The following is a 23,349-nucleotide window of genomic DNA, read 5'->3' as shown; positions in this document are numbered from 1 at the left end:
GAGTAATTTCTAAAGAACCCCATTGGTTTCATACATTTTTAATTCTGTAAGTCTTTTTCCCAAGTGGTGGTCTTGCAGAATGGTGGGAGAGAAAGTTTGCCATGACCACCAGTTTGAAAGTATAGTCATCTTCTCCAGAAAGGGTTACAGTCGGGGGGTTTGGGGTTAAATCAATTGACGACAGTGAGCTGTAGCTCACGAAAGCTTATGCTCAAATAAATTTGTTAGTCTCTAAGGTGCCACAAGTACAACTTGACACAAGTCTCTAAGTGCATTCTTGCCAGGCAGTTTTTCAAGCAGTAAACTCAAAAATGCAAAACAGCAAATACAAACTGGACAGGAGAGCTTCCATGTTTCCTCAGAGCTTCCTGCCTTGGCCTTCAGCTCCTTTATTGCCAGTCTGAGAGCAACATCCCTCTTTTAATGGTAACTGGCAGAATGTTTTAAAAATTGTTCTTGGGGTTTTCCCCCCCTCATGATGTACAAAGAAGGCCTGAAAGGTATTTTTCCTCCTGTTTTTTTGAACCTTAAAAATTCCAGACCTAGTTTTGCTGCTTGACCTCTGAAAAGTCTCAAGGATATTTATTGTGAGTGCTAATGCCTGAGCTGAAGTGGTGAAATCTTTAACAAAGTCTTTCTTTATCCAGAATGTTAAGTAGTTATCAAAGTTACATAAGAATGAACAAAAACAAACAAAAAAATAACAAAGTCATTGAAACAGCCTGACAAATTCCCTGCCTTGCTTAATGCTCAGCTTTCATGCTCTTGGCTCTTGTGATGTCACCATTCTCTCTAGTTGTCAGATTCTTGCAGCTTAGATAAGACCTGAATTTCTAATGTTAAAAAGAAGCAGAAAACAAAAAGCACACGCTTGCTCTGCCCCCCCCCCCCCGCCAAAGTAAAGGATAATTTCTTGGGCTTCTCTATACATCATGAAGGGGGAGAGAGGGGAGTCCATTTTTTTCTTTTCTTTTTTTCAACTTTAAGGTATTGAGCTTAAAAAGGCTGAACTGCACTTAATTAGTCCCTAGCTGCCATTACCTCCCCACGCTGCCTCTGAATCCTGCCTGAGAATTATGCCTCAAAACCTTCAGGCTGTTGGCTGGCTCAGCAAGGCTTCCTCTAAGGGGCACCAGCAAGGCAGAATGGAGCAGGGCTTGCAGTCCCCTCCAGCAGACTCCAAAAGATCTGTACATTCCATCTTAATTATTGTTTAATACATTCCATGCTGCATTTTTGTTCTCAACAGCGTGACTTCACAGAGGCTGTCAGGCTGTAACTTATTTCCTGCTTTGCCTCACCACAGTAACCTTAGTAAAATATAGGTTATTTTTACAAATTAATAGAGCGTAAATACAGCTAAAATACATGTGGTTTGGCCAAAATGTCAGAGGTTAGTGATTTAAACTTAGAATGTTTGTGCCATTGGGAATATGAGGAGCACAAAAAATATGTGTTTTAAAAGGGAAATATGCTGGCTGTGGGGTGGGAGTGTATATATGTATGCACATGTACACAAATAGTTGAAATTGAAATTGCATTATGAACATTGAGTAACATTCAGTAGACATTATTTTAAAGGAAAGTTTTCTTCCCATCGCTTAGTCCAAGTAGCCTGGTGACAGTGTTCTGTGCGTTGAACAAATATGCAGGCAAGATTGAGGAAAGAATCCTGCCCCCAAAGGTGTGGAGCACCTGTGGAACCCAGTGGCTGGAGAAGTTCAGTATTTCAGCCATTCATGGGTCACAATTAATGTCATCTCCATTGTAAATATTAGCAGATCTTCTTTCTCTCTAGTTTTTCATCTCCGGTTATATTTTAAAAGTACTTAGTGCCTGATAGTCTTATATTTAAGGCTAGATTCTTCAAGATGCTGAGCACTCTGGCTCTGATCCAACAGAGCACTTAAGCATATGCTTAACTATAAGGTCATAGATTCCTAGATTTCAACATCAGAAGGGAGCATTTTGATCATCTAGTCTGACCTCTTGTATAATGCAGGTCATAGAACTTTTCCAGAATAATTTCTAGAGCATATTTTTTAGAAAAACATCCAATCTTGATTTAAAAATTTTCAGTGATGGAGAATCTACCCAACCCTGGGTTAATTGTTCCTATGGTTAATTACCTACATTGTTAAAAAATTATGGCTTATTTCTAGTCTGAATTTGCCTAGCTTTAACTTCTAGCCATTGGATCGTGTTATACCATTCTCTGCTAGACTGAAGAGCCCATTATTAAATATTTGTTCCCCATGTAGATACTTATGGATTGTAATCAAGTCACCCCTGAACCTTCTATTTTTTAAAATAAATAGATTAAGCACCCGGAGTCCACCACTATAAGGCATATTTTCTAATCCTTTAGTCATTCATGGGGCTCTTCTCTGGACCCTCTCCAATTTATCAGCATTCTTGTTGAATTGTGGGCGCCAGATCTGGACACAGTGCTCCAGCAGCAGTCACACCCATGCCAAATATAGAGGTAAAACAACTTCCTTACTCCTACTTGAGATTCTGCTGTTTGTTCATCCCAGAATCCCATTAGCTCTTTTGGCCCCAGCATCACACTGGGAGTTCACATTCAGCTGATTACCTACCATGACCTCCAAATCTTTTTCAAAGTAACTGCTTCCCAGTCCCATCCTGTGCATATGGCCTTTCATCCGTGTTCCTAGATGAATATAATTATATTTAGGTGTATTAAAACATATATTGTTTTCTTGCACCCAGTTTTCAAGTGATTCAGATTTCTCTGAATCAGTGACCTCTTCATTATTTACTACTTCCCCAATTGTTGTGTCATCTACAAACTTATTAGTGACATTGTTTTCTTCCAGGTCATTGATAAAAATGTAAAATAGAGTAGGGCCAAGAACCAATCACTGCAAGACCCCACACCGAAACACTCAGAGCCATAACTAGGCATATTTGCACCCCCTAGAGGCTATGCATGGAGGATCATCTGGGGGGGTATGTCACATCCCCCCCCCCCGAGATTTCTGCCTTCCATTTAACACAGAGCTTTCAAACTGGGAGGTGTATCCCCCAGTTTCAAAACCATGCCTCCTGCTAGGAGCTAGCAGATTGAAAGCTTGGGGGAGCCACTTGGGCCCCTGGTTCTCCTTGCTGTGGGAGCCGGGGTGCTGTGCAGCTGCAGCAGCCCTGCCTGTCCTGCTCCCCGAGCCGGGCCACCTCTGCACGGCTAGGTGCTCCCCAGGTGGGCAGATGGCACATCTCCAAGCAGCACCCTGATGTGCACTTGCCTCTCCCTTAAAGGAGCTGGCGCTGGCTGGCAACATCCACTGGAATTGGCCCCTGCCCATGGAGCACGGCAGCCATTAGATGGTTCCTGAGGTGCTCACTCGCTACTTCCCTGGTACTCCTGGCACTGCTGCTTCATTAATCAAGTCTCATATCACCTGCTCTGTTATCTTGCCAGAGATCGAAGTCAGGCTGACAGGCCTATAATTACCCAGGTCATCCAGTATTCCCTTTCCCTTTTAGCACAACACTAATTTCTTTCCAGTCTTCTGGAGCTTTCCCAGTGCTCCAAGACTCCCTGAAAATCAACATTAACAGTCCAGCAGCTCCACAGATAACTTGCATTCAAAGAGTTTGAAAAGAGATATCTGGATGTCTAACTTTAAAGCTTCTGTTTAGCATGCTCCATAGATACTGGTGGAATAGAACGAGTGTTGTCATCACCACATGATGAGACTATATCATCTGTTTTCCCCCAATACAGACTTGAAATATTTAACATTTCTGCCTTTTTTGCATTATTATTGATGATTCTACCATTTCTATCTAGTAATGGACCAATACCACTGTCAGGATTTTTTTCTTCTTAATATATTTTAAAAACTCCTTATTATCCTTATCTCTGTTGACCATAGAGTTCTCCTTTTGTCCCTTTGCTCCCCTTATCAATTTTCTACAATTCCTAACTTCTGACTTATATTCATTACTATCAACTTCCCCTTTCTTCCATTTGTTATGTATTATTTTATTCATGAGTATTCTCATTGTGTTGAAGTGCCTTGCTGGATCAGGGCCAGTGTTCAGCTCCTTGCGGGTTCCAGCCCTTAACTAGCATTAACTATTTCTGCTTTATTCCTTCACTAAGATCTTTTCCATGCAAGGCTTCACTGACTTGTGCAGTGCTTTTTGTTTGGTTGCCTGTCCTCTTTTCCATTTACAGTCGAGGGTTGTATAATATGATTCCTGAACAGTCCCTCACTGCAGCCACATTGGCTTCTTGTTCTTGTTCTCTATTTTTGAGAGTATATACAATCTGTGGTGCCTTAACTATGGTGTTTTTAAGGTTTTCCTACCTGTCTTACGTGCTGGCTCTTTTTATTTTTAACACTTCTTTTTATTAGGCCTTACATTGTTTTCTTGAAATCTACTATCTTTACATCACTACATTCTAGGAACCTCTTACTTAAATTCAGCATAGCAAGGAACTGTTGTCAAGCTGCTGTTTTTAATTTGTTCCTTTTTGTTGGTAAATTGATGATCTAGGACTGCTTCACCTCCAGTTTCAGTATCCACAGTTTGGAAATAAAAACTGTTTTGTATGCAATTTAGATGGCTCTTTGATGCATGTTTGCCTGTTCTGTGTTTGTTACCCAGCAGATGTCTGGGTAGTTATAATCCCCATGATTATAGAATGCTCTGGGTTTGAGTACCCTGAAAGCTGGTTTGGGATCCTTTTTAGTTCTTCTTCTCTCCCACACCTGGTGATCCACTCTTGTTTCTCCTTCATTTTTCACTGGCTGTGTCCTATCTCAGAGAACATTTAGAATGACTGTTAGATTTCTAATGGATTAACTGAGTACTGGAGAAGCCGAAGAATATTTGTTCTTTCACATTTAAATGTATTGCATAGAGTAAATAAGGTTCTGTGAATGTTTAATTTGAGTGAAAGACCCATAATTCCTTGCAATGTTACTTGTATGAATAAGACATAATTTCCCATTCATTGCCCTCCTTGGTTTTTAAAAGGGTTCTTGAACTCTTTCCAGCCAAACATAAGCCTTTGCGCCAAATCGCGGTCCCAGTGTCAAAGGACGTAAATAGAACCAGAATTTGGTTCCTTCTGCTCCCTTTCCCACTCTGCATTTGCTTCCTCTGCATCATTTCCCATGTAAGAACTCTCCCGTCTGATCTTGAGGTCCCATGTAGTCTTTGGTGTCTCACACAGCATCAAGTGATGATGATTATTTAGGCAAGGTGTTTTCATGAAAGACACTATTAAAAACAGTTGTGTTTAATTTTCATAAGAGACCTTGGTGAGCACCAGAGTAGCATGCAGGCTATCACAGCTTCACACTCAGCGAAAGAGAACCTGTTGTTTTTCTGAAAAACAAGCAGGAATCTGTTCCCCATTCCTCAGTAAATCAATGAGGATATTTTTAATCAAGTTTATTACAACTGTGCCTAAGGACCAACTTGAAGTATGAATTTCTAGTTACTTAACACCAAACAGAAACAGTTTGCAGAGCACTGTAATTAATGAAGGTACAAACAAATCGTTCCACCTACATTAAGGTGTACAGTAGGCGTAACAATGTGAGGAACAAATCATAGCTTTGACTAAGGCTTCAATTCTGCAGCAAGCTTAATAAAAGCATAGAAGTCTCCCATTGCAGTATTGGGGCCTTATAGTGTCTCAAGTGTACTTATTCTATTCAGAAATTTTCTGCCCCTGGCAGAAAATGTCATGGTGTTTAGTAAAATAAGTATTTGATGTCTGCTAAATGATTCTTGGTCAGTGCTTGACTTGTAACATAGATGTTAAGCTAGACTCAATAACCTGTGTATTGTAGTTGGCAAAGAGACCCTGACTTTTTCTCATTCAGTAGGATTATGGAAGTGTTTGTGTCAAGGACATTTTATGGGTATTCAAAAGCAGTTTCACTCAACACTGATGCATGGACTGGATTGTTTTCATTGCTTAATGTAGGGGAATTGCCTGAACATTGTTTTTGCTGCTGTTCTTGATGTGACCAGAAAAAGTGCAGGTTGAGTCTTGAAGTATGTTGCAGACGTACAGTGGGGAAAATAATGTCGTGTTGTGTATCTAAAAGATCGGTCTATTGATAAAGCAGGTGACTAGGCAGACTCTTAGTTGCTCTATAACATTAGATTCATCAAGAGGTATTCTAAAAGTAAGAGATGATGTAAATGTTCACAACAATTAGACGTACTGTACGAAGACACATCAGTAAGAACATTAGGATTCTCTAGCACAGTATGTGTAGTACCTTTGGATACTATAAGAAGGATAAAAGGAATTCAAATTTTAATGAAAAGTTTTTTCCCATCAAATGTCTTTGAAAAAATACTCCATTAAATAAGATATACATATAAGCCCCAATTTAGCACTTTAGTCTTCCCTATTTAGCACACAATTGAAGTTAACCACATGCTTATGTGGGTGCTGAACTGGACCATAATTGATTGAAGGAGAACATATTTATGAGTACTCACCCAGTAAAATGTTCCATTTTTTGATGTGGGTATTACTTTTGTATTGGCAGTATCTCCTACGGTTCCCTACAGTTTGTATAGGGAATGCTGCAAATCCTGTGCTAATGTTGTTTACTTATCTAAAGGAATGAAAAGATTTTAAGAGCCACCACTGTAATACACTGGAGAGAATTTTCAAGTGTTTGTAAAAATATTACCCTTATATAGCTACCAAGGTCAGTGACTGAATATGTTGTTTTCCACTTTATCAACAGCTTTCAATAAGATTAGTGCTCACCAATAGACTTTGCTCACTCAAATCCTCTCCTTTAAGTCATTCTCTCCTACCTTTGTGACTTGTGTGCTCTCCTGCTTCAAGTGGAAGAATGTCTTTGTATAAAAAGTCAATCCATACAGATGAGCTGCAATTCCATGGGAGCGTATCGCACTGAGCAACTATTTCATGGATGTGACTTCTGCAAAAATCAACATTGTGCAGCATACACAGGTTATCTCTGAATGGTCTTAATGTGCATCTCTTGCTGGGATCTTGTCAGGATGTTGTTGGAAACACCAAATATTATGCCTGTTAGGTTAATACATTGTTTCATTACTTATCATTGTAAACCTGGTGCAATTTAAAGAAAAAAACGCCAAACATAATTAAACAGATGTTCATTCAGTAAACAATGTTAGTGTTCTTTATTTTCAGAAAAGAGCAGCTTCATAACTAGTATCATTTAAAGGGTCATGTTCAAGGACCTTCTTAGGTTGCTATTAGGCCTTAAAATCAACTCAAAATACATTGAGAGTTATCTAATGTGGTAGCACTTTCCTTAGTGGTTACTGGAAAAGGGGGGAAATGGGATTTTGCCCTTGTTTCCTGCTTTATGATGATAAGGGGGATGAGAAGTATTTATTTTTTCTTTACATTTTGTTGATTTTGTTTTTATACTGGAAATTCAGGCCCTGTCTAGCCTGGAAGAAACTCTGGTGACTGTAAAGCTAGTGAAACAATGACATCACAAGAAATGAATCATAGAATCATAGAATATCAGGGTTGGAAGGGACCCCAGAAGGTCATCTAGTCCAACCCCCTGCTCGAAGCAGGACCAATTCCCAGTTAAATCATCCCAGCCAGGGCTTTGTCAAGCCTGACCTTAAAAACCTCTAAGGAAGGAGATTCTACCACCTCCCTAGGTAACGCATTCCAGTGTTTCACCACCCTCTTAGTGAAAAAGTTTTTCCTAATATCCAATCTAAACCTCCCCCACTGCAACTTGAGACCATTACTCCTCATTCTGTCATCTGCTACCATTGAGAACAGTCTAGAGCCATCCTCTTTGGAATCCCCTTTCAGGTAGTTGAAAGTAGCTATCAAATCCCCCCTCATTCTTCTCTTCTGCAGGCTAAACAATCCCAGCTCCCTCAGCCTCTCCTCATAACTCATGTGTTCCAGTCCCCTAATCATTTTTGTTGCCCTTCGCTGGACTCTCTCCAATTTATCCACATCCTTCTTGAAGTGTGGGGCCCAAAACTGGACACAGTACTCCAGATGAGGCCTCACCAATGTCGAATAGAGGGGAACGATCACATCCCTCGATCTGCTCGCTATGCCCCTACTTATACATCCCAAAATGCCATTGGCCTTCTTGGCAACAAGGGCACACTGCTGACTCATATCCAGCTTCTCGTCCACTGTCACCCCTAGGTCCTTTTCCGCAGAACTGCTGCCTAGCCATTCGGTCCCTAGTCTGTAGCTGTGCATTGGGTTCTTCCGTCCTAAGTGCAGGACCCTGCACTTATCCTTATTGAACCTCATCAGATTTCTTTTGGCCCAATCCTCCAATTTGTCTAGGTCCTTCTGTATCCTATCCCTCCCCTCCAGCGTATCTACCACTCCTCCCAGTTTAGTATCATCCGCAAATTTGCTGAGAGTGCAATCCACACCATCCTCCAGATCATTTATGAAGATATTGAACAAAACCGGCCCCAGGACCGACCCTTGGGGTACTCCACTTGATACCGGCTGCCAACTAGACATGGAGCCATTGATCACTACCCGTTGAGCCCGACAATCTAGCCAGCTTTCTACCCACCTTATAGTGCATTCATCCAGCCCATACTTCCTTAACTTGCTGACAAGAATACTGTGGGAGACCGTGTCAAAAGCTTTGCTAAAGTCAAGAAACAATACATCCACTGCTTTCCCTTCATCCACAGAACCAGTAATCTCATCATAAAAGGCGATTAGATTAGTCAGGCATGACCTTCCCTTGGTGAATCCATGCTGGCTGTTCCTGATCACTTTCCTCTCATGCAAGTGCTTCAGGATTGATTCTTTGAGGACCTGCTCCATGATTTTTCCAGGGACTGAAGTGAGGCTGACTGGCCTGTAGTTCCCAGGATCCTCCTTCTTCCCTTTTGCAAGTTGAGCTATTAAGAGAGGGAAGGATTTGTAGATAGGCTTTCATGTTTTTTGTTTGTTTTTGTCTATCATTTTGAATGAAGGAAATCTTTGTTAAAAATTCAACACCTCACCCCTTTAATTAAAGTGTTAAAAACTCACAATAACATTCCTTGTACATCCAAGTTGTCCTCCAGGGCAGACCAGAATTTACTTTCCTAATACTTCTTAGGTTTAAAAAAAAAAAAAGGAAGTCCCTTCCTTTTTTAAAAATAACAAATTTTCAGGCCCAATTCATATATCATAAAGAAGAAAAACAAAAGAGGACACAAGCTCGGCTAGATAAATAAATCTTTTGCAAGTCCTGTCATGTTTCTTTCCATGTGTAGTTTCCTTTAAGAGAATGTAATGCTCATGAAATGGTCTGAATTAACAATCCTGGAGAATGAGGTTCTCTGTTTATCCACAGACTGTGGGCAGAATGGGTAGCAGAAGCAACACCTGGTGCCCAACGATATGCCTCACCTTGTTGTGAAGAAACTACTTGTACATGTGAAATCCCCTCCTGTGACTTTTTAATCTTTTGCCTCTGAGTTGAGCCTGCCATCAAGTATGCCAGTTGTGATGGGATTTTTTTTTTGGATTTGGACATTTTTTTGCTGGGAATGATCCTGAGCCACAGCAAACCCTTCACATAGGCCACCACAGAGCCATCAGACAGTAACAACTGTTGATTACTATCAATCTGTGCCAGATATGAACTGGTGACTGAGAGGCCTAAAGGCTCCTGATTCATCCCTGCGTTGCACCTTGTGTAGTCATTAACATCTGTATAAAGCAGGTAAAGAATACAACCAAATCACAGTTCTGCACTCAATGGTAGCTTTTTACACTCATTCTTTGCTACTTTGCACTGGTGTAAATGACAAGACAGTGAAGAATCAGGCCCTTGATAGCCAAGTCCCTGAACGAGTTAATCTTCCTGCTATTTTCAGATCCTCCTGCTGATCCCGAGGGCTGACAGGAATCTTTGTTCATTCATATTTCACATGGAACTTTTAAAAGTACAGTAAGAAGCAGAATGCTGAGTCATGCTGAAAATTACAGAGTTCCTAATCAGAAAAGCATGAAAACCATTCCAGGGACATACCTATTTTGGTCTCAGGGTTTAACTGTGAGGGAAATAAATAACAAGACACAATGTATCCATCTAGTTTTAAAATATATTCCTCAAGGTTGACTTGAAAACTCTGTGCCCAATCCTAAAAGTCTTCTGAACATGCAACTCCCATTGGGTCCTTTATCTGAGGACTTCAGCCTCTTGGATTTGCTATCCCTGTGTGTAGATAAAATTCTGGCTACTTTAGTACACCCTAAAGTTTGCCAGGTACAGCATATTGAATTTAAATCCCATGTCTCACAAAACATTTCTTCTATCTTTCAATGTAATACCCAAATGTCACAAGACAATCCCCTTCTTGATCACCCTCCTATGGCAAACAGATGTACCTGCCCCAGTTTCCCTTTTTTCCACCTTTGAAAGGAACATAGTCTCTTACATTGGCAAATTCAATGTTCTTGGCAAATTCAAATTCTTTTAGTCATACAAAGTGCCACAATATGCATATTCATCATAGTGAAAGCAGTTCCTCTCAAAACCCTAAAGTAAAACAAGGTTACAGTGCAGCAGCTCTCAATCTGTTTCAAAGGTCACCATCCCCAGATCACCCAATAAAGAGGAAAATAGGAAGGAGTTATTTAAGTATACTTGGAACAAAAATTTCTAACAATGGTACTGGTCCATTACTAGATGGAAATGGTAGAATAATGATGCAGAAAAGGCAGAAGTGTTCAACAAGCAGTTCTGGTTTGTATTTGGGGGGGAAACAGATGATGTAATTATATCATAAGATAACACTTTTTCCATTCCTCTAGTGTCTCAGGAAGATATTAAACAGCAGCTATTAAAGGTAGACATTTTTAAATCAGCAGTTCTGGATAACTTGAATTCAAAGTTTTAAAAACTGGCTGAGGAGCTCCCTGGTCCATTAATGTTTATTTTTCATCTAGTCTTGGAACACTGGGGAAGTTCCAGAAGAGTGGGAGAAAGCGAATGTTGTGCCAATATTCAGAAACAGTAAATGGGATGCCCTAGGTAATTATAGACCTGTTGGTCTGACATTGATCTTCAGCGAGATAATGGAGTGGCTGAGAAAGGAATTAGAATTAGATCGGTAGTGGGCAATCTGCAGCCCGCGGGCCACAGGTTGCCCACCACTGAATTTAAAGGAAGGTAATATAATTAATGCCAACCCACATGGATTTATGGCAAATAGATCCTGTCAAACTGATTTGATTTTTCTATGCAATTACAGGTTTGGTTGATTAAAGGTAATAGTTTTGAGGCAATATACTTAGATTTTTTCTAAGGCATTTGTCTTAGTACCCTGTGAGATTTTGATTAAAAAAAAAACTAGAAAGAGATAAAATGAACATGGATTAAAAGCTGGCTAACTGATACCTCTCAAAATGTAATTATAATTGGGAAATCATCATAGAACAGATATGTTTCTAGTGGGATCCCACGGGGATCCCTTCTTGGCCTTATGTTATTTAACATTTTTATTAATGACCTAGAAGCAAACATAAAATCATCACGGATAATTTGAAGATGACACAAAAATTAGGGGAATGGTAAGTAATGAAGAGAACAGGTCACAGATTCAGAGCCATATGAACTGCTTGAGCTGAGCTCAAGCAATCAATATGCATTTTAATATGGCTAAATGTAACTGTATTCATCTAGGAGCAAAGAATGCAGAGCATGCTTTCAGGATGAGGGATTCTATCTTGGGAAGCAATGACTCTGTAAAAGATTTGGGGGCATGTTGAATAATCAGCTGAACATGAACTTGAATGTTTAAACAGGGGAATCTCGAGTTAGAGTACGCAGATTATTTAACCTCAGTATTTGGCACTAGTGAGACCACTGCTGGAATACTGTGTCCAGTTCTGGAGTCAACAGATCAAGAGGGATGTTAATAAATTGAGAGGGTTCAGAGAAGAGCCACGAGACTGATTAAAGGATGAGAAAACATGCCTTATAGTGGTAGACTCTAGGAGCTCAATCTATTTAGCTTAACAAAGAGAAAGTTAAGGGGTGACCTGATTACAGTCTATAAGTATCTACATAGGGAACAAATATTTAATAATAGGCTTTTCTGTCTAGCAGAAAAAAATATAATGCTATCTAATGGCTGGAAGCTGAAGGTAGACAAATTGATACTGAAAATGAGTACATTTGTAACATTGAGCGTAATTAACCATAGGAACAATTTACCAAAGGTCATGGTGAATTCTCCATCACTGGCTATTCCAAAATCAAGATTTCTGTTTTTCTACAGGATACTCTCTAGGAATTATTTTGGGGAAGTTCTAGGACCTGGGTTATACAGGGGATCAAACTATATGATCACAATGGTCCCTGCTGGCCTTGGAATCGATGAAGCTAATAGTCAATAACCATCTCCCACCCCTGTCCTCTAGCACTCTGTAGGCCAGCCATCTAAAAATTCCAAGACCTGCTTCTCTCCCATGAGCTTTCTCCTGTAACCACAGGTCAGGTCTCGGACAAGAAAGCTCCCTGCAGGAATCAGGGGCACCTCCTTCCCACAATACCTTTTTCCTGGGCTGCTCCTGCAGCCCTCCATTTGTGTCTTCTGCCAGAGAGTTCCTTACAGTGTTCCACTTTCCAGGCCTCCTTGCCTGTGAGTCCTTCCCCTGCTCCTCAATACCTCTCTACAGAGTCAACCCTTTCCTTCTGGGTTCAGCTTACACTGACCTACCTGGTTTTTCCCCTCATTCCTAGGGACTTGTGCACAAGTCTTCCTGCAACTCAGCAGGGTTCCCCAACTCTAGCCAGCCCTTCCAGCAGCTTTCCTCAGAACTCATCATTGCACCCAATTACTGTTCTCCGTTCAGTTTCTTGCAGCTCTTTCCCTCAGACAACTCTCTGCTGCTGCTCCTGTCTCTCCTCTGTTCTCAGTCAGCTCTCACCTGCCCCTTTCCAGTCCCTCTCTTTGGATCCATCAGTTAGCTCCTACCTGCCCCATCCTCAGTCCTTGATATGGCCCAGGTGTCCTCTCAAGCCCAATCAGGAGGCAACTGATGAGTCACAAGTGCACTGCCCCCGCCCCCACACCTTCTTAAAGGGGCAGGTAACCCTGTGTCACCAACAAAGTGTTGTTTAATTCTGGAAAATCTATGGTGCTTCTTCGTAAGAGATGCAGAATAAACTGGATAAACTCAAAATGTGCATTGCGCAAGCATTAATAGCTCTGTCCTCCTCGGACAGATTATATTTATGTTGTAATATGTAAATCATAGGAAAGGTTAGAGAAACTCCACCTCAGCTGGTAAAATAAAAGTCATTGCCCCTTTATTTCCTTCCAGGTTAAGTTCTCAAAGTCATTATAGAAGAAAACTCTCCAGTTTCACCATCCACCATCCTTGACGTTTCACATATTGATATTGTAGTCAAACTCTTCTAATTTACTTTTCCAAGTTTTATCTTCCCTGAGGAATGAGACAAAGGTGCCATCCTAGCCTGTGTGAGAATCTTCTAGAGCAGCTCTTTTAATTTCTGTCTCTTGCAGTCTCTAGGAAAAACTTGGAATTATGGAAGTGATAATATTTTTGTAATTAATCCAGTCTCTTGTAGATTAGACCCATATTCTGCGTCGTGGCATGGTGCATTTTGAACCCGAGCCAGTGGCACTTCTAGCAACAGCAGCAGTTGCTGCAATAGGCTCTGGCTTGCCCTGTAATACTTTGAGGCCCAAAAGAATATACTTTGGTGGCAGAAGATACTTACTAGGCATACTTCTCTTCTGTAGCTTTGTGAAAAGATACTGTGCTTGAAGAAGTAGCCAAAGGCAGAAGTACTTTGAATATTGAAAATCCTGGGGATTAGAGAGACCTAAATGGATGTCATTTTCTCAGTCCAAGCACATCTGAGTTAATTTTAAAAGTTTAGACAGTGTGGGGTAAATTCTCATGTTGTTTACACCCATTTAATCCCCCTAAAGGTTAATGAATTCGATGCATGGGTGTAACCTAGAGCAGACGTTGGGCCTGTCTCTTTAACATGCCAGAGTGCTAAAGCAAGTGACACAAGTATACAATTGAAACTAACTGGCAATCAGGGATAAAAAAGCTGCAGTCAATTCTGACTTAATGAAAAGGAATTTAAATGATCTGGAAATTCTGAATTACCCTTTGAATATTTTCCTTATAAAATCAGTTTATTGTGCAGTTTTAAATTACAAGGTAGTATATCATAAATGACAGTGGACAGTGCACGCAATATAGTATTAAGACTTTTAAGTCTACATCAGAACTACTGTATGTTGTTTAATGTCCTAGTCAAATTATGTGCTTTATTCAAATGCAAATGGGAAGGAAATGAGGAGTAGCTGCTGTTTCCTAGATCTACTATAAACTGCTTAAAAGGCTGGGGAGGTTGGACTAGTCAAAAGTTTTGTCACTATTGGATGTCTGTACATCCTTTGAAGATTAAAAGTGCTATATAAATACTAAGAACTATTTTTTTACCTCTGTTACCCTTTGAGCATCAGCTATTAAAAGAACTAATTCCTGACAGCAATTAGGCTCAGGGAATAGTAAGAGTTTGCACATCTGTCTCTTCTATCCAAAGATCTTAAAAGCACTTTCTTAAAAGTGAGTAAATTTAGTCTTACAACACTCCTGTGAATTATTATTAGCCATATTTAACAGATTAGGAAACTGAGGCACAGAGAGACAAGGTGATTTGTCCAAGCTTCCAAAGAGTTTTTTGTGCAGCTGGATATATGTTGCAGGTAGAAATGGACAGGAAATTTTTGGGGGTTGTTTTTTGCCTCGTAACATTTTTTGATGAAAACAAAATTTCATTTACATCAGATTTCTACAAAAGTTTCTGATTTTCTTCAAAACACCTGATTTTTTTTTCCGATTTTTTTGGTTGCTGAGAGCTGAAAATTTTTTGGTTCCTGAAAAAACCCCATAAAATTTTTTTCAAAGAGACATTTCCCACAGAAATTTCTGATTTGAGGAAAAGGCCAGTTTTCGTTGAACACTTTAACCAGCCATTTTGACCAGCTCTAATTCCAGATGTCTTGACTCCTAATCCTGTGTCTTAAAGCCATGATCATCTTTGCTCACTTCTGAACAGAGTCATGCGATGCTCAGTGTATCCCCTGACACCTTAATGTTGGTGGTCAGGGTGGATGCCTTTCTTGACTGCCTGATAATCAGATAACAGCAAATTATCAAAAGATCACATGGAGGCCGATTAAACTGGAAATCTCTTTGCATGTTGGCTCTTTCTAGAGATTAGCCACTGAGATGAGAGAAGCCAAAAAAAGTAACTCTCTTGTCCCATCATGAAACAGATTGGAGAAAATGGAACTCCCCCTATAACAGCAGTTTTTATAAACCTTCCTCCCACATCCTGGATGAGATGTTTTTTAAAGAGCTTCTATATTTAATTTATCTATTGAGATGTTTTACAATGCTCACAACTGTAACATCTTAATGTCTTACCACTTCTGAAACCAATAACAATCTGGATCTCTTTGGACTTGACCAATGCAATTTTACCCCACTCAGACCCATTCAGAATGCTACCGCTAGATAATATTCCTCGCTCATTGCTTTGATTATGTCACCCCTTTGTTTGCATTCCTACACTGGCTCCCCCTTTTATATCGCATCAAAAATAAGATGCTTATATTCATTTTCAGGGCTCTTCACAATCAATACCCACCCTACCTATCATCCCTTATTTGATACGGAGCTGTTGATGCTCGCCTTCTTATGATGACAGCCTCCATTGCCCGCTTGTTAAATTTTCAAACCTGCTTTCTCCCACATTGCCCCACATGCTTGAGAGGAACTTTCCATAAATATCCACAAAGGTACCTCATTCTCCACCTTCAAATCCCTCTTCAAAATTCTCCTTTTCCGTGATGTATACAAAAAAACTTGATAACAACTAGGCTGCTGGTGTGCAGAGACGACTGCCTATCTTGTTGACCAATACTGTCTTATTATTTCCTTGTACACCTCCATCTAGTTGTCCCTTGTCTTATACTTAGATTGTAAGCTCCTTGGGGCAGGGGCTGTCTTTTTGTTCTGTGTTTGTACAGCACATAATACAGTGGGTTCTGGGTTCAGAACTAGGTCTCCTCAGATATATGGTAATATGAATAAATAATAATAATTAGTAATAAGGTGTGAGTTGATCTGGATGAGGTAAAGGGCTTTTAAACAGTAGCAAAATCTCAGGAAGGGGTTGGGGCAGAGACAGTGCGTTGGTGGGGCATGCAGGTCAAGTGCCCCCACTCCCAAAGCAGCTGGCCAAGCAGGGAGTGGAAAGGATGGGACCAGAGCTGGAGTGGAAGGGATGGGGCCAGAGCCTCTTCCGGCCACACTGGGACATTGCCTGGTGCAGCGCAGCGGCTGCCTGGGAGAGCGCCTGGCTGCGGTGGCAGCAGGCTACTCCCTGCCCAGGCTTGGCCACTGGGGACAGTGGCTGAGTGAGCTGGAGTCCCCTCTCCCTCCACCGGGCACATTCAGCCCCTGTCCCCAGGCAAACTGCCGCTGCTGCCCCTCCCCAGCCAGGCTGTTTTCCAAGCAGCTGGCTATGCTGCACAGAGCAGCGAGCAGCTCCGTCCCACACTCTGCCCAGACCTGGCTGCCAGGGAGAGCAGCCAAACATACTGGGGTAGGGGGATGGTGAAGCGGGAGGACAGAGCCCCTCCCCTCCATAGGTAAGGGAGGGCAGGGAGATTGTGGGGGCCCCAGGCTGGGGAGGAGACACGTGGTGCGGTCACGTGTCCGCCCCTTTAGCTTGTGACCCCCTAACATGGGGAGGCACCAGTTGTCTCTGGACCATTGGGAAGATTCTAGATGGAAGATGTAACAGGGAAAAAGAGAGAGAATCTCTAGGGATGATACAGTTTTTCCTCATTCTGAACATTAGTGTTAGGAGAAGGTGACTCTTTCTGAGGTTCTTCACCATTGTCAGATGACAAATGTGGATGGGAGAGTCTTTACTGGGGAGATGCAGAGCATGGGAAATGGAAATCTCAGTTGAGTTTTGCAACTCCACATCTGCAGGGTTTTTTATTTTATGTCTTATGAATTCTGAAGGGCAGGGTCTGTCTTTTATTGTTTGTGGTGTTGTCAGCACTTAAGATTTTATTGCACATTTCCTGCTAGTTGGTATGTTTCTATAAGAGAATGTCAGCTTTCATTTTTTTTTAAAGTAAGTTTCTAGACATCATGGTTGCAGAGAGAAGTAGAAAAATGTGACCCAAGTGACCACTAAAGGCAAATCAAAAGAACCCCACATTCGTTGTTTAAATATATCGTGATTTTTTTTTTGAGGCTTGTCTCTGATTTTCAAACTGTTCAGGTATTGGCAGTTCTTTGTATGTTTGTACAGTGCCCAACACAACAGGACATTGGTTGCTGCAGTAATGCAAATAAAAAATTAATAATCTGCAACTGCCAATGTCTTTTTATTTTCCAGTCAGCCACAAATATTATCCACTGGCCTGTACAGTCCAGCTCCATCAGACATAATGGCGAGTAGGGAAAATCTTGATGCTGTACAGTAACACAACATAAATAGAATATTCTATAGAGGGATGAACAGTCTTTCTGCTCATTTTTAAGGGGATTTAATTAACAGTCAAACTTTAATATCTAACATCTACAAATGGCAGAGACCAAGGTATAAGGAAGCATATTATAGCTGGCTGGCTGGCTTGGTCAAAACAAAACCCAACCCTTGTCTTTCATATTGAAGCAAATCTACCAGAGTGCATAGAGAAAGATTTGTCTTTGAGGGATGATGTGAAAGATAAGTAATATGTCAAATAAAAGAAAAGATATTACATTTTTTGTTCCTTGGGGAAAGGGTTTTAAAAAAAGAACTTGAGTCTTTCTAGCCAGAGCTGCTTTCCTTTGACTTGCCATGATTTAGATTCATATAAAAAGATCTATTTGAAAGAAGCTTCTTTAACTATAGGGGCAGGTTTTTTTTTCCCAAAGCCTTTTGTAAATGAACAAAGTAACCACTTGTCACATACACGGACTAATGAGAGTTGAGTGTGGGTTTTAGTGTTCATTCATATGCTTTGTGTTCAGCTAGTCGTAAGTTAAATCTTTAGAAATCACACCACAGGAATCTTTTACGTGGGAGTGGGGGGAAGAGAATCTGTTGAGATACTGAGAACTGTTGGGCGGAAACTGCTCTTTACAGGCTTCCTAATCTGCAGTTCAGGAAATAAACACACACAGGAAGTCATTTAGCCTTTTCGTGAACTTATAGTTTATACAATGTCTGATAACCAAAGCATTCTTTGTATTTTTAAACTTTTAAAAATAAAATTATATAAATACAGTATGTGCTATGGGTGCCAATATGCACTATAACTTCCAATTTGTACCAGCCATCTAAATATGGTATTAAAATGGGAAAGATGATTAAAACTGTCCACATCACCCTCTCTATGTTTTCCCTTCCTTCCCTTGTCTTGCTATTTAGCTATTTCCCCCTCCCCAACAAAACCCAGAACCAAAATATTAACAAAATATGGGACAAAATGTGTCTTTTTCAGACCATCACTCTGCTGTGTGTTATATCCTTTCCCCTTACCCTCTGTCTTGTCCACTTAGGTTGTAAGCTCTTTGGGACAGGGACTGTCTCTCATTCTGTATAGTGCCTACCACAAAGGGGCCCTGATCTTGGTTGGTCCCTAGTTGTTGCAGTTATAAACATCATAATAATAAAGTATTACTGTCCTCTACACAACTATATTAAATTATTTTGATGTTGAAGGGAGTTTATATTCTGGGAGTTTATATTCATGATTGCCTAATAATGGACATGTACTTAATACAATCTATATATAAAATATAATCTGTGTTCTTGAAAAAGGTGGTTAAAAGTAAGTTAAACTGCATTCCTCAGAGTGCAATTTATGATGGCTCCATCTAAACATACCCCAACTACTAGGATCACCATTTTAACGCAAATTTAGTATGTCCTTTTGACTTAAGCCATATTTTCCATTTTCCTTTATGATATATTGGTTTTACTTGAAGGCACATTTGTAAGGATTTCTAAAGAATGTTGAGTTTGATTTAAAAAAAAACCAATAAAAAAACAAGATCACATCCTGTTCCCATTAAAGTCAATGGGAGTTTAGCTGTTGACTTCACTGAGAGTAGAACTGAGCATATCAAAAGTAAAATTCACTGGTGTAATTTGAATCAATGAGTGCCAAATTTAATTTCCTTTCCCCTGTGAAGGGGAAAAAACTGTAAGGAAGGAGAGAAGAATAAAATGAGAAATATATTCAATATTTGAATTGCTTTGGAATCCTGGGCAAATTATTTGGTCAAAAATGTATCCTGTTTTTTTTGAGGGGAGGGGCAGGGGGGAGAGAGAGAGAGAAGGGAGGAGAGATGGACTGCAAAGGCTGAAAGTGATTTTATTTGTTGTCTACAAGACCAGCGCTTATCAATTAAAATAGTTCTGAGGTATATTTTAGAGTGGAAACAGCATTCTGTAGTAAAAAGTTTAACATACCAGGAAAGAACATACATGATTATGAGTGCATACACAATTTGGGTTAGTTTCCCACATCTTGTAGATGAAGTATCAAGTTTATATTTTCAATGGGTGTGGTTGACGGTAGTAAATATATTATGGCCATACTTTTCAAAAATGGCAACTAATTTTGGGTGGGTCAATTTTTGGGGGCCCAGTTTAACAAATCTTTGGTCCTAAAGTCTGTTGTCTTTCGTGGGAGATTGCAATTTTGTAAAATTAGGGACAGCTTTGTAATATTTTGCCTTGCCCCAACCCATCGTATTTTTCCTAGAAATGGAATCACAAGATCTGAGGAAACTTTCTGAGCACTGGTGCCAGATTATTCACTTTGAAGCTGCCTTAATTAGTCATTGGTACAGTAGATTTCAATTTTCAGTTCTTACCACTGAAAGAAACAGGAAATTTCAAGTATCAATCTTGTGAAGTAACCTTATATGTACATTTCAAACAACTCCTCAAATCTCTATCACCATTACATTCTCCTCTTGATGTGTGGCCCAGTCTAAATTCCAAAAAATCATTTAGTCTTCTATATTTACTGTAGAACAGTGCTACAAAATGCCTTTTATTTTTTCATCCTAAAAGGGTGCCTCTTTCACTTTCTTAATGGGAATGCTCCTCTTTGTTCACAGATAGCGTGCTGATATGTGTGTTTATTAAGTTTAGTAGGACTGTTTGTAATATATTCTAAAAACTATTTTTATATTGCATTTTTCTTTCTTTCTTGATAGTCCAGCTCCACAGTGAGAACGTACCAAAACAGTAAATCAAGAGTGACCATGAGCCCTGGCTTTAGCTCACAATGGAACAGCAGCCAACCTGCTTGGAACACATACACCTTTCCAAGAGCAAGCTTGCACTACCAGTCCCATGCCAGCTACACTTACTGTGCTGGACACCCTGCTGTAAGTAATTAGCCTTTTATGTAGCTATATGAATGCTCTACGTTATTCCCCAGAAGGCAGAAGTTCTCAGTACCACAGTCTGACAACTCAGTGGACTATGTCTGTGTTCAGTCTGTCCCAGTGTTGTTAGAAATGTTTGTTCCCCAGCTGGATTAACTGAAAGCTTTGGAGAAATTTCGAATGATTCTAGGACAGAAACAGATGTGAATTTCTTATTGCTCACTAGAAATGTTTATAAAAATTCAGTTTAGCTTCATATTAAACTATTGTTATGAACGCTGGTTGCAATTTAGGGCTGTGGGGGGGATGTGTGGAAAATTATTTGTTGCTCCCTTCTATTTTCCTTGAGGGTTGCTATTAGATAATTGAATTCTTTTTTGCTTAGGAGAGCGTACATTTTAAATTATGTGGAGGAGTCAATAAAGCTGGGTGTCTCTTGTCATCATAATAGGTTTTGCTAATATTTATTTATTCATCATCATCTCTAGTGAACACAGTCTACCATCACTAAGCTAAGCCTGCTCTCCTTTGTAGTTTTCATGAGCAGGTGGCTAAAAGAGGGGGAGAGAAAGGAGGCGTGTAACTATTATTGCATGTTCTATTTTGACAGCTGTGAAAGGGTCACAGTTGATGGCTATTAGAATCGTATTTGCTCATTTCTGAAAAGCTAACTGCACATAAAGCCCAGTGGCTCTTTTAATTTCGGCTTCAGGAGGTCTTCAGGTTTGAGCAGAACAACAAGGAGAAATCTTGCTAGTGTAAGCAGTCTGTCCTTTCTTTGGCTCTGCTCTTGTCTTTGGTCTCTTTTAATTTTGGGACTTCTTTAGAAATTCTAAAGGGCAACGTTTTAATATCTTAACACTGTGCCACTTATAGCTTAGGAAGCTTTATCATCCTCTTGTGCCTTCTAATAGGAAAATTTTAAAAAAACCTAATTTATTGGAAGGTGCAACTTAATTTACAGGAGAAAATTTATGATGTGTGATCTGAAGACACTGTTGCAAGATTTGCATGATCGATTTAGATTTAATGTTTTGTCAGCAAACTTTTAGCCAAAAAGTTGCTTAGAAAATGTCTGACATAATAATTGTGATAAATGAGAGGAATTCTGCAAATCTGACTGCTTTTTAAAATTATTGAGATATCATAAATCTCTGTAGATGCTGCTGTTTGCTATATTCCATTGTTCTGGGTTTAAGGAATTGTAAAAGTTGTTGGGGGAGAATGCTGGGGGTGGGGGAAAGGGAACACAGCTGGAAGCCTGTTGATCCTTCTGATTTAGAATGTTCTCTTAAATAAAGTGTCGTTGTGAAGATTTATTTTATATTCCATAGGTATTCAAACTGTCTCTACCTCTCAAACTTTGATTAGTGATCATCATAAAAAATGCTTGTGAATTAAACCTAAAGTCTGATTATGTACTGTACAAAAGGCAGACAGGCAGAATACTACCCTACCATTAGATGGTGTAAATTCGCAGAATGTGGCTCTTCACCCTGCTACCATAGGTAGCAAAGTAGCAAGACAAGGTGGAGGAGGTAATATCTTTTATTGAACCAGTTTCTGTTGGTGGGAGAGAAGTTTTTGGGCTTACACAGAGCTCTTCTTCAGGCCGCCTTGTCTCCCTAATATCTTGGGACGGATACAGCTACAACAACACTGCATATGAAGCAAAATGTCAGCCAAGGCATGAGAGCCTTTTTAGACCATTCTGCAGCTGCTCCTTCCTTTTTTAAAAAAAGAAAAGGAGGACTTGTGGCACCTTAGAGACTAACCAATTTATTAGAGCATAAGCTTTTTTTTTGAGACGAAAGTTGGTAGTAACTCAATTAAAATCGCTTTAGTCACATGTCATTTTGTCCTAGTCATCAAGGCAAGAGACTCTTATATGTGGTTATTTGAAGCAACTCTTCAGTTTTGAAAGCCAGTCCAGCCAAGTGCTGGGTTGATAGCGATTCAGTACAAACAGAGTTGTGTAAACAAATGCCCTGATTAGAAACACCAAAAATAAATAAAAGGAGTACTTGTGGCACCTTAGAGACTAACAAATTTATGTTAGTCGCTAAGGTGCCCCAAGTCCTCCTTTTCTTTTTGCGAATACAGACTAACACGGCTGCTACTCTGAAACCGAAAATAAATAGTTAAATATAAGAGAAGGCAACCGAATTGTTGTTTGCATTTAACTCTGCCTTTAGCATCCACAGTTGTTTCATAAAGCTTCTACGGTGCTTTGGCTGAAGTCATCTCTGGCATTTTGTTGTGATGCCAGCTCACCAGTTAGCTGGACTCATTCCATGAAGTGTCAGCAGCAGGCTACAAGGGGTTAGATTGACAGTTGGGATAACACTATATAAGTGCCATTTCTTGCACACAATTTTTTTCTCTATTCCAGCTCTTCACTGTTAGTGCCCCTTTATTTGTCTGCATATCTCTGAGAGTTTCCCCCACTGGCCCTATGCCAACATCAGAGTTCTCTTTGAACATACATAATTGGGTTCTTGTGGTGTCCTCTGTGTTGGTTTTTGCCTAATGTTTCATTTTTTGGGGTGGGATGAGAGTGTTTTCAAAGTTAGGAATAGCAGCCATGAAGGAAAACTTGTTGTTCTTCTTAGAGTGTCCTCTGCATGGTCCCACTCGCAAGATGCACCCATGGATGCGGCTCTGATGGTGATACCTCATAGCCGTGCTTGTTGAAGCATTCAGTTGCACTTCCTAACACCTCACCTCTCCATTCCTGAATGTTCTGAGCGTGAAACTATAAAAGGGGCCACCTCACTTCCTTCCAACCACAGCAACAGAGGGATGTGAACCTCTCTGGGTCCATCACACATGGATTCTTCTTTGTAAGAGAAAATTGTACGTTAGTGCAATAT

The 23,349-nt window shown here is 40.1% G+C and overlaps 1 protein-coding gene across 1 annotated transcript in view; it reads left to right on the top strand.

The window, feature by feature from the left end:
* LOC311515951 (uncharacterized protein) overlaps positions 1–23,349 on the top strand; it is a 411,106-nt gene that overhangs the window by 336,995 nt on the left and 50,762 nt on the right. The window contains exon 5 of the mRNA XM_084619487.1: positions 20,303–20,476. Coding sequence (XP_084475613.1) covers positions 20,303–20,476 — 174 coding nt within the window. The remainder of the gene's footprint in view (positions 1–20,302; positions 20,477–23,349) is intronic.

This window comes from Lepidochelys olivacea (genome assembly GCF_965140295.1).
Source record: "Lepidochelys olivacea isolate rLepOli2 genome assembly, chromosome: 2".
In the NCBI taxonomy this organism is placed as follows: Eukaryota; Metazoa; Chordata; order Testudines; family Cheloniidae; genus Lepidochelys; species Lepidochelys olivacea.
The sequence above is the reverse complement of the archived record's forward strand: the minus strand, read 5'-3'. Positions and strand labels throughout refer to the sequence as shown.